At 40.2% G+C, this 18205-nt stretch overlaps 5 protein-coding genes across 13 annotated transcripts in view; 3 read left to right on the top strand and 2 right to left on the bottom strand.

The window, feature by feature from the left end:
• Positions 1-18205, bottom strand: part of LOC6562523 (1-phosphatidylinositol 4,5-bisphosphate phosphodiesterase classes I and II) — a 60674-nt gene that overhangs the window by 30545 nt on the left and 11924 nt on the right. For all 9 annotated transcript variants that reach the window (XM_032736025.1, XM_043214394.1, XM_001988371.2 and 6 more), the window contains exon 2: positions 9981-10452. In XM_032736025.1, coding sequence (XP_032591916.1) covers positions 9981-10073 — 93 coding nt within the window. In that variant the 5' untranslated portion in view covers positions 10074-10452. The remainder of the gene's footprint in view (positions 1-9980; positions 10453-18205) is intronic.
• LOC116805249 (lectizyme) lies at positions 1522-2610 on the bottom strand. Its single transcript, XM_032736033.2, has one exon. The coding sequence runs from the start codon at positions 2539-2541 to the stop codon at positions 1594-1596; it is 948 nt and encodes a 315-aa protein (XP_032591924.1). The 5' UTR covers positions 2542-2610; the 3' UTR covers positions 1522-1593.
• Positions 3937-4817, top strand: LOC6562112 (lectizyme). Its single transcript, XM_001988376.3, has one exon. It carries the CDS (start codon positions 3942-3944, stop codon positions 4773-4775), a length of 834 nt encoding a protein of 277 aa, XP_001988412.2. The 5' UTR covers positions 3937-3941; the 3' UTR covers positions 4776-4817.
• On the top strand, positions 6309-7232 carry LOC6571173 (lectizyme). Its single transcript, XM_001997343.3, has one exon. It carries the CDS (start codon positions 6337-6339, stop codon positions 7168-7170), a length of 834 nt encoding a protein of 277 aa, XP_001997379.1. The 5' UTR covers positions 6309-6336; the 3' UTR covers positions 7171-7232.
• Positions 9088-9975, top strand: LOC6561858 (lectizyme). Its single transcript, XM_001988378.2, has one exon. The coding sequence runs from the start codon at positions 9116-9118 to the stop codon at positions 9923-9925; it is 810 nt and encodes a 269-aa protein (XP_001988414.1). The 5' UTR covers positions 9088-9115; the 3' UTR covers positions 9926-9975.

Raw genomic sequence — 18205 nt, 5'->3', positions numbered from 1 at the left:
GGCAAGTGGCAACGGTCGACTGTCTGTCAGGCTCTGTATTGTGTGCTTTTTGGCTAAAAGCGATTACATGCATAATTCAATTGATGTAACAGCCTGTCTGCGCCCTCGATACAACGATTGAGCTGCCTATGCCATGCAAAGTGCGAGAAAAGTGCGGAAAAAAGGAAGTTGGCTTGTTTTGCCAAAAGGGATAACTGTTGGTCGCAAATTTACCCCAGCTAGATACAGATGCAGATACAGCTAGAGCTACAGAAGTACAGTTCTATGCACATTGTATTGTCAATCATGCTTAGGGGCCTGCCAATAAAGCCGGCAAGTGCGTGTTTCGCTCAGTTTCAGTTGGATTTATGCACTGCTTTGGGGACTATGCAAATGCTATTTGGGATTACACAGCTGCTGCCAGGCATTTGTGTGTGTGTGTGTGTGATAGGGGTTTCTGTTACCCCTATCATACATATCTTCTTTTTACTTTACTTAGCTATGAACAACTATTGAAATTAACCTAAAGTGTTCGTCTGGGTAATATCCTATAAAAAATATATGTAAATATAAAGCTGCGTAGGTTGTGGTTATTCACCTATCAAATACTGGTAGCTATTAGCCAGCTTTTATCTGCCCACAAATTGCAGTTAGCATGAGCAATTTCTTAACAATGAATGATAACATTACAATAACAAATATGTATTTCAATGCTGATAACTCTGCGACATCTACTCTTGAGCGATAACAAAAGTTGATTTTTTATTGCACACTACTGATTATAGACTAAACGTTGTGTTTATTATGATTATTCGATAGCCATTTTCCAGAGTACAAATACAATGTATATTAATACAATTTTGATACTTTATGTATAAGAATACGTATATTTTTTTTGTTTTGATAAACGTTCTTAGCAATATATTATCCATTTTTATGGCTAATCAACCATGCGTATATTGTTGTCTGTGTGCCACTTATAAGACCCTTTCCCGTTTCTATAGGGTATATGAAGAAACTTGAGTAGTTGCAACTTCAAACTTCATGCAAATGATGTCATAAAAATGTAGACAGCATCCAGCGTTTGTCACCTGTGCAAGTTTGCCAAGCACTCGACACTTGATGCTCGACTTGGCTCTTGTTGTTTTAAAGTTCTGCAGGAACTTATTAAGCATACGCCAAGTGGTGCATGGCAGTCGAGCAAACGAAGCCATTCAGACAAAGAAGAAGAAGAAGAAGTAGAAGCTACGAGAGCAGCAAAAGCAATCACTGTCAACGTCTGTCACAGTTGGACGCCATTTGGCCTTACTTGGAGCAGAACTAAAATTAAGATTGATGTACAGCCAAGATGATATACATATACAGTTGGAGAGCAATTACAAATTGACCCTGAACTCGAAGCAGGTGTGTTCAAAGGTTTACATAATCTAGAATCAACGATTAAGCACGCTCGATCCAAACAATATTTTAGAAATCAAACTGATTCTAATCGTGCCATTGATCGGCAATAGTGTTCCTGATACTTCACATTCGATTGAGAGATTAGATAGCGATTGTTTGCTTTAATTTACGACAAGTGTATTATTAGAGTATTATTTTACAGATTAGTGACTTCTAGTTGAGCTGATAGTAGGCGCTGATCACCTGGTAGATCCAATTCACATAGGAAGGCACCGAGGTAAACACCGACGGCCGATTGGCATATCCACAGGGCATATAGCTCCACGATCCAAGACCAACCAGCTCAGCAACGCCATCCTTTGGCCAGTAGACCAACGGGGTGCCACCATCCCCGTAGCAGGCGTTCACCTGAGCGCACACCTGATTTGTGGACAGTGGTGCATCCGTTGGCAGCAACTCCGCGCAACTAATGCTATTGAGGAGCGTGGCGAAACCATATTGCAGCTCCTTGGAGTATGCATCGCCATCGACATCGGTCAATCCCCAGCCGTACACGGTGGCCAACTTGCCACTGTAGTCGTCATACAAATCGGGCAATGCTATCTGTTGCACACGTGCCGAGTAGACAAATGACTCAGAGACATGCAACAGAGCAATATTGTCGCTGCCCGCTTTCCCACTGAATGAACGATGCGACGAGGCAAAGTCCACGTATCGCACCTGTGCCTCACCCACATTCTTGCGATTCGAGAGTCCGGCATATATGGGAGTGCCAATGAGGCCGCCGTTGAAGTTCTGCAATTCCAGGACACAATGCGCCGTGGTGAGAACCCAACGCTTGCCAATTATTGCACCGCCGCACTGGTGTGTGTAGGTCAGCCTGGTCAGGCTGAGTGAGACGAGGTAGGACGCATTATCCACACCCTGCACATCGAAGCCGTCAATAATGCGTGACGATATTTCGCCATCTGTCTGATCAGGCTTGACCCTCAGCATTGCACGCTCCACAATGTTTGGCACTGATTTGGAGTTGGCCAAATCCTCAACGTGACCATCCTCAATGTGACCCGACAGCAAATGCCGCAGATGATGCATCTGCCGTTCTGCGTTGGCCAGCGCCAAAAGGGCCAGCAAACTGATGAATATTTTTACCGTTAACATGACGTTACGTTATGTTCGTGTTGCGAACTGCGTTTACTGTGAACGGCTGCCGGAAGCTCGCGAGACTTATATGTAATCGAACATTAAAGCTTTGTGATAAGCAATGAGGGTGACGATAACTTCGATTACCAGAAATCATTTCTGACAGCCGCAGAGAGCGAGAGAGAGATTAGGGATGGGTTTTTTTTTCGAGTGTTTTTCACGACACGAACAGCAGACACACATTTGATTATAATTGTGTATTATTTTTCGTATTGTTATTTAAAATCTTAATATATTTTATATGGAAAAAATCTTATTGGGAGTTCTTTCGCTACAAATCAATCATGTGGAATAAATTCCGGCTGCACATGTTCAAATGTAAAAGGAAGTCCAGGAAATACTTTAATTCATTTTTTAAATTGATAATTTACCGGATTTAAAGTTTAGCTTAACCCCACAAAGCTGGGAAGTCATTTGATTTTCTATTGAAAGCTATTAAGTTCTTTCATTAATTGAATCATTAATGAAATCGCTTTTAACTTTAAAAAGTTAAAGCATAGCCCGATTATTTAACTTAGTTAAAGGGGTATGATTTTTGGTCACTGAATTTGATTTATTTTTACAAATTTCAACACATAATCAAGGGCAGTTGGTGCATGAGGTATTTACCTGCCCATTAAACTCTACTTTCAAAATAAAATATACTGCCTCATCTCATCATGATGTGTTTGGTGTAAATTTTATTACCATCGTTTAACTGGACTTTAAAGTGGCATTTATGGTTTGGATTTCCCGCTGTTGGGCATTTCCCTGCCCAGAGGTTGTTGTTGTTCTTGTTGTTGTGTGTACACAATTGTGTGTGGTTGCACAAAGTCCAAAGCCCGCAGCGGCGTAAAATATGCTTTTAATTGCCTAAGCCCGCAAAATGGCCGCCAACTGCCGCAGGGCGAGAACACTGGACGCTGTCCACTCTTTTATGTGGCTACCAAGGACGCGAATCCCTTTCACATCTGCATGTATGCATAAACAGACATGTATGTATTTTTAGCGCCCTTTTGTAAGAGGGAAACATTGGCACGGGCCGACCTTGTACGCGTGGTTTGTCGATACCTTATAGCACACACACACACATCACGCAGTCTAAAAATATCGCAATTATTGAAGCTTGTAGCTTGTAGGGTTTTAGCTTCTGGTATCTTCATATTTTCTGGTTATCTAGTGATTTTGGATTAGCCATAGTTTCAATGGTTTGGGGAAAACACACAAATATTGATTAGCTCACAAAGCGAAATCAATTCCATGAATCCATCTACTAATCGATAGATAAGAGAGATCGCAGAATGAAGATATAGCAAGTATAAAAGATCGCTGCCAATCATCGAGCCCATCATTCGCAGTCCATAGTCTCAGGAAATACAATGAAAGTCGTTGCGATTACACTTCTCGCCCTGTTGTGCGCCAGTGCCCAGGCTGGCAAGCTGACCGAAGGCTTGAACAAGTTCATCCCCAGCTTTGCTACCGGCTTTGTGATCAACGGCACCCAGGCTGAGCCCCACTCAGCTCCGTACATCGTCTCCCTGTCGAGTAAGGCCGAGAAACACTCGCATATCTGCGGCGGCACCATCATCAACAAGGAATGGGTCCTCACTGCTGCTCACTGCATCTCCAAGCCTGTGGGAATGGGCGTCATCGCTGGCCTGCACACGCGTGCCGATGTCAATGATCGTACCCAGCAGCGTGTCGTTGATTTTGGACGCGTGCACGAGCTGTACACCGGCGGCGTTGGTCCCTTCGACATTGCCATTCTACATTTGAGCGAACCCCTCGTGTTCAACAAGTACGTCAGCCCAGCAACTTTGCCAAGCCGCGAGCAGGTGCATGAGGGAGAGACCCATCTGTACGGTTGGGGACAGCCTAAGTCTTATCTGTTGATAGCCTCCAAGTCTCTGATGACCGTGACCACTGAGATTGTCAACTATGACGAATGCAAGGATGCGTTGCCCGAAGATGCCCCACTCGCACCTACCAACATCTGCTCCGCCTCCCTCCAGCAGAGCATCTCCGCTTGCAACGGTGACTCTGGTGGACCATTGGTCGTTGAGTACGAGGATGCCTCTTCTGAGCTGATTGGCGTTGTCTCCTGGGGCTATATTCCCTGCGGCTTAGCTAACTTCCCTTCGATTTACACCCGTGTCTCGGCCTACGTCGATTGGATCGCCAAGATCCAGAGCGCATACTATGCTTTGTTCTAAGTAGTTCTCTCGACGATTTAATAAATAATCTTGACGTCAATACTACTTCAGTTTTGATTATACCAATATTTTTGTCATCATTGTTGCTGTTTATAGATCATGCGATATGCATATATCAGCTAAGATCTAGATTGGCTTATTACTTTGGATTACTTCAATCTTTTCATGGTCATTGCGAAAGTTCACTTCGCACTTTTCGTCTGGGGCGTATGGCATTGATAACTGGCAAGTTACGAGCTTTTGCTTTCTACCAATCAGTATTAAAAACTGATAGCTGCTGAAGCTTTGGAAACTACGCCCATTTTTTGCATTTGATTAGCATATCTTACATCAGAAGGATCTTTATCAAATTTTTTAGAAGGAGCGTTATCAAATTTGTAAATGGAATGAGTATACGTATTTTAAATTATTTATTTAAATAATGAGCTGATTAGCTAGAATATTGAAAGACTTTTAATCTGACGATAGAAAATCTTATTATTCTGGGCGAATGGACCTATACAAAAAGAACAGTGTAGAAACGAACCCATCATTCTGAATCCACTATTTCAAGGCAACCAATCCGACCCAATCAGCAGAATCAAAAATTAAATATTATCAGGTGTACGCATTTAAAAAAAATGTATACATATTTTAGTCTTCAATAACTTTTTAATTGGAGACAATCCCATTGATTAGGCTAATTTACTATCTAAGTAGTAAATCTATCTAGTCATACACATATTTATATTTATAGCTTGCAACGATGACAAGCTAAAAACCAAAGCCAAAAACATTAAATACAATTTATTGCCTCCAATAAAAAATCTTTCCCATTTGACTTACACAAAACGAACAGCTTTTAAGATTATGAAATGTGGCAGCAACTTTCGTATGCAAGCCAAATCGACTATGACAGCCTCAACGAACTTTAATCTGCAAATTATATTTAAATTTTAATGGTCAAAGATTAAAAGTGAAGCCTGTGTGCAGACTCTTGGTGAGCAAATACTTCGAGCTACAAGCAACTAGGATATCAACATCACTCACTGCCTACCAAACCTACAACTTCCGCAGGGAAAGAAAACTGGTCGTTGTCCACTATTTTAAGTGGTTACCAAGGACGCCTTTATAGATTAATATATATATATATATATATTCACATGTTCATGTATGCATATACAGACATGTATGTATTTTTAGCGCCCTTTTGTGAGAGGGAAACATTCGCACGGGCCGACCTTGTACGCGTGGTTTGTCGATACCTTATAGCACACACACACACAGACACACACACACACACACACTCTAAAAATATCGCAATTATTGGACCAACAATGTTACGCATAGGGTTGTAGCTTCTGGTATTTTCATACCTTATCGTTATCTGGTATATTTGGATTAGCCAAAGTTTCCCTATTTTTTGGTGAAAACTCATAAACTCATAAAACGAAATCAAATTCATAAATCTAACTACTAATCGGCAGATAAGAACGATCGCCGAGTGCAGATATGGCAAGTATAAAAGATCGCTGCCAATCATCGAGCCCATCATTCGCAGTCCATAGTCTCAGGAAATACAATGAAAGTCGTTGCGATTACACTTCTCGCCCTGCTGTGCGCCAGTGCCCAGGCTGGCAAGCTGACCGAAGGCTTGAACAAGTTCATCCCCAGCTTTGCTACCGGCTTTGTGATCAACGGCACCCAGGCTGAGCCCCACTCAGCTCCGTACATCGTCTCCCTGTCGAGTAAAGCCGAGAAACACTCGCATATCTGCGGCGGCACCATCATCAACAAGGAATGGGTCCTCACTGCTGCTCACTGCATCTCCAAGCCTGTGGGAATGGGCGTCATCGCTGGCCTGCACACGCGTGCCGATGTCAATGATCGCACCCAGCAGCGTGTCGTTGATTTTGGACGCGTGCACGAGCTGTACACCGGCGGCGTTGGTCCCTTCGACATTGCCATTCTGCATTTGAGTGAACCCTTCGCGTTCAACGAATTCGTCAGCCCAGCTACTTTGCCCAGCCGCGAGCAGGTGCATGAGGGAGAGACCCATCTGTACGGTTGGGGACAGCCCAAATCTTATGTGTTGACAGCCTCCAAGTCTCTGATGACCGTGACCACTGAGATTGTCAACTTTGCCGAATGCAAGGATGCGTTGCCCGAAGATGCCCCACTCGAACCCACCAACATCTGCTCCGCCTCCCTCCAGCAGAGCATCTCCGCTTGCAACGGTGACTCTGGTGGCCCATTGGTCGTTGAGTACGAGGATGCCTCTTCTGAGCTGATTGGCGTTGTCTCCTGGGGCTATATTCCCTGCGGCTTAGCTAACTTCCCTTCGGTGTACACCCGTGTCTCGGCCTACGTCGATTGGATCGCCAAGATCCAGGGCGCATACTATGCTTTGTTCTAAGTGGTTCTGTCTGCGATTTAATAAACAATCTTGACGTCAAGTCAAGTTATGTTTGGATTATACCAATATTTTTGTCATCTTTGTTATCAACTAAGATCTGGATTGACTTATGACTCCAGATTAACGTGTGCCTAGATTCAGTTGGATTAGTCGAATCTTCTCTTGGCCATTGCGAAAGTTCACTTTGCACTTTTCGTATGGGGCGTATGACATTGATAACTGGCAAGTTACGAGCTTTTGCTTTCCACCAATCAGTATTCAAAACTGATAGCTGCTGAAGCTTTGGAAACTACGCCCATTTTTTGCATTTGATTAGCATATCTTACATCAGAAGGATCTTTATCAAATTTTTTAGAAGGACCGTTATCAAAATTATAGATGGAATGAGCATACGTATTTTAAATTATTTATGGCCCAACTCAAATCGATTTAAGATAGCATACTTTAAGGAGTCTCATGACTACATTAAAATTAATAAAAGCTTGATATCAAAAATTGATATTTAATATCATTTCTAATCCACTATAAGTAAGAATGCTCTAGTCGAGAGAGATCGACCTGGAGATAGCTTACACAAATATCTTAATCGATTTTGGTCGATGGGGAAACGAGGAAATTTGTCACAGAAAAAAAAGACTTGAACTTTGTCTGCTATTCGAAATACGTAAATTCCCTGATATGGCCACAGATATGGACGGACATGGCTTGATCGACTCGGCAAGTGCCTGTTAAATAGTTTACCACAGCTTTATTATATACCACCTTAAATACCACTTTGAGAAATGTCATAAATTGTATTTGTGAATACTGAAATGATAAGCTGAATAGCTTAATGTAGAAACAGTGTAGAAACGAACCCATCATTCTGAATCCACTATTCCAAGGCAACCAATTCGTCCCAATCTACTATAAAAATTAAATGTGTTTAGTGGCTCTAATGAAAAATCTTTCACTTTCCCATTTGATTTTGCATAAATCGAATATCTTTTAATATTACTAAATATAGCAGCAGCTAAGTTGAATATGACAGCCTCAGGGAACTCTAAGCTACATATTATGTTTCTTAAGTTTACAAATGTTGTTTAAAATGTAATGGTTAAAGGTTCTGCGAAACCTTCTGTCTGATTAGGCCCTGTCTTGATTGAAGAAACGCAGAGATACTAGCGATAAGTGGACAGTGGCTGATAACATGTAGTAGGAAAAGACAGAAATATTTGGGGTCAACTTGCTTGGAAACACATCAGAACTCTATGATATTCAACCCAGGCAACTGGTTGATTGGGTTCATTCAACCCATGGGAGCCAAGCCACAAAGAGGACCGATAATTCCTATGGTCCGATCTATATTAATATGCCGCTACATTTTCAAATTATTATTTGTGACTCACGCTTTCTTTGAACAACCAAGTATTTTAACAAAAATAGACTACCTAGAGTTTGAAGTATATTCGTCAGCTTGTCTGCTTTGTCTTTTAAATGCAGAATGTTAGTTGGGTTATTCCGATTACGTTCATATATGGGTGTCAATAAACCAAACCGCATTTAAGATTTACAAGCCACTTGCAATATTGTTTACTTAAAAATTGAACCAGTGGAATCATTGAACTGCGTCTAGCCCACTTGAATGATGACTGAGTGATTGCCATATTGCAATTGATATTGATCTAAAGTGTGGCAGCGCCAGGTATTAATAGATCCGATAATGATATCTGACAGCAAGATAGAGTCCACTTTTATTAATCAGGACATGGCCGCAAGCCTAAAGCCACCGTTAACAGGATCGTAAATTTGCAAGAATAACCCGTTACTCTTGATAACCAAACGGTTGTCATTTTTATATTATGATAACGCCAGCTGATAACGAGAGACGACCGTTTTTTGCTATAAAAACATTCGATTCGCTACCGTTAACAAACACTAAACAGTGTAATTAACTGCAGTTAACATGAAACAATTTGTTGTGCTCCTTGCTCTGGCCGTTGCCTCAGCTAGCGCCAATGTGATCGGCATGCCTGGCTTTCCCGAGGGACGCATCATCAATGGACATGAGGCCAGACCCAACGAGGCACCCTTCATTGTGTCCTTGCAGACAACCAAAGGAGCTCATTATTGTGCTGGCTCTCTGATCAATGAGCGTACCGTTCTGACCGCCGCCCATTGCCTGATCTATTCGGACTTCCAACTGGTTGCCGGTGGCCACAGCCAATCCGATAATTCCGAGACGCAGGTGCGCAAGGGAAGTGACAAGCGCCAGACTGTCCATGCACAATACTCAGGCGGTGTTGGTCCCTATGATATCGGTCTGATCTTCCTCGATACACCCTTCAATCTGAATGCGATCGCCCGTGATGGTAGTGCACCCGTTGCAGCCATCTCGCTGCCCAACAATTACTTTTCGGCCAACAGTGATGGTGTGCTCTTTGGCTGGGGACGCGACAACGCTGGCAAGTTGCCCGACAAACTGCAGAAACTGGATGCGGACATTATTGGGTACAATGATTGCGCAGCTGCGATGCCCAAGGGCAATAAGTTGGACCAGACTAACATTTGCACCTATACCGCTGGTACTACCGATGGTGCCTGCAATGGCGATAGTGGCGGTCCCCTGGTTACCAAGAAGTCCGATGGCAGCTATGAGCTAGTTGGTATTGTCTCTTGGGGCTATACTCCCTGTGCCACCACCAAATATCCCTCTGCATACACCTCGACTGGTGCCCATGCCAGCTGGATCAAGGAACACATCAATGACTTTTAAACTGCGACATTCTATAAACTGATTAAAAATATATATACTTTTGTGCATTACTCACATCGTCCCATTTGATGAACTTCTCGCCATCCTGCAGGGCCTGTGGCACCTCCACGCTGGCCGTCGATATGTAGGTGCCCCCGGCACTCATCATCTTGTAGGCCTTTTTCTGTTTGTTATTCTATTTGTGCTTTGTTTTGCTGTTGTTGTGCTTGTGCCTTATTCAACTGCTGTGCGCTGTGCGTTGGTTTGGTTTCAGGTTTTTCTGGTTGCCTGGTTGGTTGTTAACCACTGCTTTGCATTTCCTTTGTTGAATTGGTTGCTCTTTCAACAGTGGTTCTCTCAGTTGTTGTTACTGTAGTTGTTGTTGTTGATATTGCTGTTGTGCATACAAATGACGCCATTTGACCGTGTCCTGGTCCTGACCTCAATTAGACCAATGTTGCAACTGCTGCACGCTTCACCTGCTCGTGCTGCATTCTGATGGCTTCGGATTCGCAGCTTGATTAAAATTCCGCTAATGTTTGGTAAATCTAATTGCAAAAAGTACAAGCAAAACAGACAATAAAATTTGTTTAGAGTGTGCTTATCAGTGTTTCTTTCCATTCAATGCGCTTCAACAGAGTTGGCTATCTTTTAATCATGACCTCACTGTCGAAATACCTTAACACAGTTATCAACTTAAAGGCAATTGAGGCGAAACATTGAACAAAAAGCATGAGCATAAAATTTATAGTTCTCAGATTTCAAGTAGTTAATTTTAAATCGTATACCAGAATGACTATTGGCAGGGAGAGAATTTAATAAATATGACAGTAACACTTTGGTTGGTCTTCGTTTCTCTGACATGTGTATTTTGTGAAAATTTGATTACTTTTTCTTAATTTACTAAGAGCAAATCATCCGGTTGATGGTTCTTTTTTTGGATTGATATGTTTGGAGAATTGAAAAAGCAATATATGCTTTAAGGCCAGAGGAAAATCAACAAAATGGTTTTTAGTTAATTGAAAATGTGATTTGATAGACGTCTTGCTTTCATTCATTTTGCTTTCTGTTGTAGTTAAAACTATATTTATTCATTCTCAAAATATCTGTGTGCTGCGCTTTTGCTGTTATTTTAAGACTCTTTTGTTTAAAATCAAGTTAAAGCTTTTGGCGTTCGAGTGTGGATTATAAATCAAAGTGACTGGTAGTGTGCTTCAACGAGTAATGCATTTCTTTCGCTGCACTCCACATTTCTTTCTGTCCCTTTGTGTTTCTCCATTTTGGGAAGACAAACATGCTAGTAGAAAAAACATTCAACTATTTTTGTTTCTCATCTTTTCTCGACTAGTTCTACAATGCTATTTTAAAAGTGCTTAAATGCACATTTCGAATATCCAAATCGTTTTACTATCTTGCTTTGCATCTGTCTATTTAAGTTCTTTCTATATTTGTCATCTACGAAAATAACTTTGAATTGCGTTTTTTTTGTTGAGGTCAAGTCAAGTCTGTTGCTTGCCTGCGGGCTATTCATTCAATATGGTTTTCGCTTTGTTAGCCTATTTTTAGGCTGGCTCAGCGCATTGTGTAGTTTTCGTGGTGGTCGTTTGCGCATTTCACTTATGCGAAATTTGTTACGCTAATTTGGCACACCAACATTTTGCAGTTTGGCAGTGCACAGTGCTCAGTGCTCAGTGTTCGGGGCTCAATGCTCAGTTTTCAATTAGCAACCCAAAAGGAACTTTTGACCTTCTGATGGTGAAGCTGAATGCCGTGCAACCGTTTTGTGTACCGTTGGGCAGCTTATCGGCCTTAAAGTAGACATCCGGTTTGTGGCACAGGCTGTCTCCGATGACAGCTACCGATAAATGCTCATTCAGAGCCCTTTGGCTCGTGAATCATTCAGAGGTAATGCTTTAAGTTTTGCTCTTAAATACATAAGCCGCTTACAACAAGAAAAGCTTAGGGAGATAGTACGAGAGACGGAGACAGACTGTGGAGAGTGAGTGAAAGAGCCACACACGCGTGACTTTCAAACTAATTCATTTATAATTTCATTTGGCCATGCCATAACCAATTCCAGCTATACATAAAATGGAAACGTTGGCAAAACTTTAGCAAAGTCGAAAAACCACAAGAATTGACCACATGTGTGTGTGTGTGCTGTGTGTGTGTTTGTGTGTTACATCCGCAAAGAAAGACAATGTTTTTGTTAACGTTGTGTTTTATGCAAAAGATTGTAAATGGAATTCAACTTTGTGTGACTTATTTTGAATCATTTTGTATCCACTTATCTACATTTGTTCCTGAAGTGAAAATTTCAAATTGAGTTCTGCACGTCATTGGAAAAGTCGAACGTTTTCCGTTACGGAAGTAATTAAGCATTTTGTTTTGCATGCAAAACGCGTGGAAATGATTGGAAAATTGTTATGGCTTATGTAACAAGAAAAGTGAAGGGAATATTTAATGAAAATTGCCAGCGACAACATCGCTTGCCTCTGGCGTTTCTAGTTCTAGTTTCCTTCATTTTTCCTGTTTTTGTTTTTTCTTTTTACTCGCTCAAATCGTTATAAGTGTTTTATGGGAAACGGGAAAAAAAATTTATTGCAGGCAATTTGCAGATATTCCCAGCACTTACAGGCGGTGTGTGGGGCATGGAGCTGTGGCTGTTGGCGAAGGATGGGGCAGGAAATCACAGCGGCAATACACAGATTTCAAGTGACTTCCACTTCTTGTGAAACAGCAATAATAACAACAACAAAAATTACAATAATAATAGAAGACCCAGAGCGAAAGTCACATGAATCATGCATGCGACACAGAACAGAACAAAATGGCGGCTCTATTCCCACAAACGTTTACAAAACAGAGAGAAAGACAGACAGAGACAGAGAGAGAGAGAGAGAGAGAGAGAGACGGAAGAAGTCCATAAATCAAAATGCCAGTCAAAATATGTTTGCTGACTGGAAACTTAAAATGTGAATCAAGAATGATGCTAGGCAAATGTTTGGGATACTTTTTAGCTTCTTTTTTTTATGTCTGCTCACAGTCAAGTGAGCTTAAGTTAGAAAAAGTTGGTCTATTCGCCGAGTGAAACTTGGTGGTCTTGAAACGATTTTGAAACAAGTTCAAAACGTTACATTTCAAATTGAAAAATTGCTGATTCAAGATTCGTAATTTGGTTTCTAGTATGCAATTTTGTCTTCTCTGTGTTCAACTTGTGATTTTTACGGTCTGTAATCGGTTTCCCTGTGTTTCATCAACTTAATCGAGGTAATATTGGTTCTCGACTGGATGTGCCAACTGTCATACCATTGACTACATATGTCATTTCTTTTCTGCCCTAATGTGCACAACAATTGCTACCTATTCACAGCTAAGTGCTGTATACTAATGCATTATATTATATTTAGTATGGCCACACACAAAATTCTTCAATAATAATCATAACCATTAGTTTGAAGGTTATTGGGGGCATTCGTTTACTGTTATTGTTCAACAAAAACAGAGAGAAAAAGAAACTACCCTTTCCGGGGCACAATCAAACTTTTTCAGCCGCTGGCAGATGCCGCACAACTGAGTGTGGAATCAGCTGTTGTTCTTGTTGTCGCATGGACGACATCGAGGAAGTCGCTTGTCAAATGGCAATCTTGGGGCACACTGACAAAACACAGAAAAAAAAAAAACATGATAATCAAATCAAGGCGCCAGCTATTTGGTTAATGTGCATGACAGCGTTGCCAACGACAGCGAAGTTAAAATGCTTAAAAGCGAGGCAGCAGGTGAGGCAGCAGGTGTAGCTTCAAAAGATAAGAGGATGAACAGCTTGTGGGTGGTGCTGTGGGAGGGTAGCAGTTGTGTTGTCTGCGGTGTCAGGCGGGTGGTGGGTGTTGTTGGTGTGCTTCAAAATGTGTGGCATGCTTTTAGGGGCCAACGTTTTTGTCGACGCGCAAATTGCAGCGACAGCCTGTGGCCTGCTACTGTATGTGTGTATGTGTCTCAATGAGTGTGTGTGTGAGTGTGTGTGTGTGTGTGTTGAGTGTGTATGCTGACTATAATTTCATTTGTGGTACATAAAACTTTTGCCAGTGCCTCATCTCGCATTGAGCCAAAAGCCCTTAAGCGACTAAGTAAAAGACAGAGAGAGAGAGAGAGACAGAAAGAGCGACAAATGAGAGTGTGACAGAGAGAGAGAGAGAGAGAGAGAGAGAGAGACAGAGTAAGTCAGAGTAAGAGAGAGTGAGAGCGGAGAATTACATTAAACTAATTGCTTTAGCTTGTCATTGTTGTTGCTCTTATGTATTTATTGTTACTAAGGCTTTTAGGCGAAAACCAAATTATGTTTACTGCTTTAAAAAATATATGTTTGTGTGTTGACTATTACAAAATTTAAAGCACCGCTTAACAAGATGACATATCCATTTCCCAAGAGAGAGAGAGAGAGATAGAGAGAGAGAGAGAGGAGGGGGAGCGGACACAGGTGAGTCTGCAATTACCTTTGACCTTAAGAAGGAGAACTTAAACAAGCGCTGACCGAATCAAATATTTATGCCAACACACACAACACAAGGGGCATTAAAAAGGAAGATTTCTGCGGTGAGCTTTTTGGGATTATTTAACTACAAAAGTGTTGAGTAATTTGCGGTTGGGCAAAAGACTTTTGTTGAATATTTAAACACTGAGCGGCAATAATGTTTACTTTGTTATTTTATTTTTTTTGTTATGAATATTCATCGGGAAAAAGCAAAAAGGGAGGCGTCAACAATTTGGTAGCATAAAGCACATAAATAAATAAAAATATAAAGCACTGTGATTCACTCGCTCGCTGTGTGTGTGTGTGTGTGTGAGCTGCAAGTCCTTAGGTCCTTCTGTTCGCTATAATGACGAAAGAAAAACAACATTTCAGTTCAATGACACCCCAAAAAAACAACAGACCCTCGGGCACCAAGTTCGAGTTGAGGCACCTCCATCAACGTCAAGTCGAGCCTCTCACCTACCCCCTCTCCTTGTTGCGCTGCACATGCTGTGTCGATTTTTCGGGGGCCTTCAAATGGAAAACTTTTGTTACACTTCGTTTGGGGTGCTGGCAGTCTGCATTTTTAATTCCCCCACCCAACCCGACTAATTTTCGTGCCGCTGTGGAGTTGAGTGACCCAACTCTCCACCTCCATTCCCGTTCCCATTCAGATAACGCCTGTCGATATATAAGTATAAGTAGGCAAATTGTGAAAATATTGACAAAACAATTGATGCTTTTTGCACGCGAATTTTCAACACCAATTGTGCCCACACCGCACCCCCGCCCCGCACTCTGCCACAAACTGAGTTAATAGCCACCCTTCCGTTTGCACGTTTGTCTTTATCTGTTTTCATTCTATTTATAAAGTGGGGAAAGTTGAGGTAGAAGTGCGAAAAGTTTAGCATAGTTTTTGGAGCAGCCAGCAAAGGGGCGAAATGTTGTTAAAAGCCAACAATTGAATTATCGATTAATAATGTAAGATACCATCTTGCTGGAATAATAATCGAAATTAATTAAAATATGGATATTCATAGGGAAGACATTGGAATGAATGCGGAAATAAAAGCAACGAAAAAATGTAAATGTATAATGAAATTATGCAAAGTTGTGAAAAGCTTAAGCTGCTTTTATTTTTGTCAAGTATTTACTTGACGGAAATGAACAGAGATTAACCTTGAGGTTTTTATTTTCAGGAAACTGCCATAAAATTAAGTGGAATGCAAAAGAATTTATTACACTTTATAAACAATCTTTGGGTATATGTACTTAATATATATATACCTATAAAATATATGATTTATGGAAATTGAAATGGAACAACAAAGTATTTACAATAATTTACAAACAATGTTTGTGTATTTTTTCGAAATTAAAAATATTAATTTGGGAAAATTGAACCACATTGATAGCTTCAAATTGTAATTGATGCGCTTATTAATCATCAATTAATTGGAACTCATAAATTTATATTTATATTTATTTTCATGTGCTTGAATGCATAAAGAGAAATGTTTTATTATATTTAATTATCTTAAACCGTTTACTATATTTCAGAATTTGCTGCTGCTATAACATTATTGATGTATCATTTTTATTATACAAGATTAAAGGCTATTTTAGCATGCATTCTTTAAATTTCAATACCATATTGAAAGGTGAATGGAGACCGAAATTTAAAAATTGTTGAGCTCGAATACATATACAGAATTCTTTTGTGCTTTTATAAATTTCGTCTGACATTAGCAAATATGGCTTCACAGTTTGGAACTAATTTATTTTTCTGGATTCAAAAGAAAGTTACCAACATTGGAGTTTAGCAATTTTTATAAATTCAAAAGAAAATCAGAAAGTGAACTGCTGAATTTCATATTTCCACGTAATATGGGATAAACTACAACAAATAAAATCTTCTCTTAAGTTAGCCAAAATTGTATGTCAAGTGAAATTTTGACTTATATATTTTTTTAAGGAATATAGAATCATATTACTAAAGACTAGCTCTTTAAAATGTTGTTCCCTACTTTGTTCAGTCTAACCAAAGAAACCACACAATTTTTATCGTTAGGCTTCATATCAGTACCTTCCAATCTGTACAGTTCATTATTATTTGGTTAATTAACCAGAAACCCACACACCGTTATCCTATCTGTAACTTCATTAGATTTAACGTACAAACCACAGCAGAGAGTTTCATTTAACCGTCTCCCGCAGCTATTGTGGCCAGTCAAATATTTCGCTTAAATTTTGACATTTTGGGTTGGCAAAGATCAAAAGTCAAATGCTTCCAATTCAACGCCTCCCACTCTGCAACCCCCTCAACGGGATACGCAATACAAAGAAAAAAAAAGGAAAAGCGGGCGCGAGCATGGTGGAAAATCGAAAAGCGAAAACACCCATAAACAAAACGAGGAAAACTGTGCGGTCATAAATCTCGTACTGCTTTTCATTACGCCTAATTACGTACAGAGTGGTGGTGGAGTGCGGGTTTACGGGGCTGTAGACTAAATACGCGTTGCATTAGCACCAATATAAATAAATAAACAGCAGCATTAATTATACGCATACACGATTTCTATGCTGTATCATTTGTTGCATGTGTGTGTGTTTAGTTTGTGTTTGAATGCATTCATTATTTAATGCCACATGCGGCATACCACATTATTCGTAATGTGTCCAAAGTTGCATATTTGGTTATCTTTTGCTTCCGCTGCTGCTGTTGTTGTTGTGGTTGCTGTTGTTGCTGTTGCTGCTGTTTGTTTGCAGTCTGTCTTTGCGGTTGACCACTGACATTTGGTATTTGGCATTTGGCCGCTTTATCATTATCGCTATTTGAATCATAATTATTGTTTTAACTAATGAGGTTTGCATAAAACAAGCGCAGCATTAGCTCAAGAACCAAAAACAAAAAGGAACAAATTCTAATTATTAATTAAAACCGACTTTCAACGCCGTCGACAACACACAGACAAACAAATAAATAAGTTTATAGCGCATTAAGAGCAGCTACCACAATATCAGCAACAATTAAATATACTCTAAGCGTGTATGATCGACTAGAAAGTACTCTAAAACAAGTGAAATTTTAATATATTATTTACAGTAAGTATTAATAACTAATTGAACAGATGCTTTTATGTCTTAGTGTTTATTTTACATTTTAACTATCATCGATAAGCAGAATCAGTTTCAATAGTTTCCTGTATTTCGAATAAATTTTGTGTTATGAAATATTCAGTGAAAATGGAAAAAATATCCATTAATTATACATGCAACGTCTAACAAGGCTGTGCTCGATTCAGTTTCTATAATATTATGTAACCCATTTCAAAATGTTATTTTCTATGCCTAAAATTAAATAAGCAATGAAAAACACCATCTACATTTTTGGCACAAATTTAACCAGTTTTCTTGTTGTTGTCTTTTTTTTTTAGTGCTGTTTCTGTGATTAAAATTTGAAGTTTGTTTGTTTGTTCTTCCAGAAAGAGGTTTTCTCTGACTCATTTGGCATTCGCCAGTGCTGTTTGCATTATCAAATTGCTGGGTTGTCTCGTCATCTCTATAGATTGGAATGTTTTTATAATATGCGTAAGTATTTGTTGTTGCTGTTGTGAAAAGTTGAGATTAGAGCATACATCGAGATCGAGTCGACTGATGATGCTTATCAAGATTGTGGGCGGCTCATTCAGTTTTTATGAGACCCTGTTTAACAATTTTGATGTGTGCAGGGTATGAAAATTGCCATTTGCAGCCAAACTCATTCATATTCATGGCAACTTCCTGCCCTG

The sequence above is a fragment of the Drosophila grimshawi genome, unplaced genomic scaffold (genome assembly GCF_018153295.1).
Source record: "Drosophila grimshawi isolate 15287-2541.00 unplaced genomic scaffold, ASM1815329v1 contig_1377, whole genome shotgun sequence".
Classification (NCBI taxonomy): domain Eukaryota; kingdom Metazoa; phylum Arthropoda; class Insecta; order Diptera; family Drosophilidae; genus Drosophila; species Drosophila grimshawi.
This window is presented reverse-complemented; position numbering and strand designations above follow the sequence as displayed.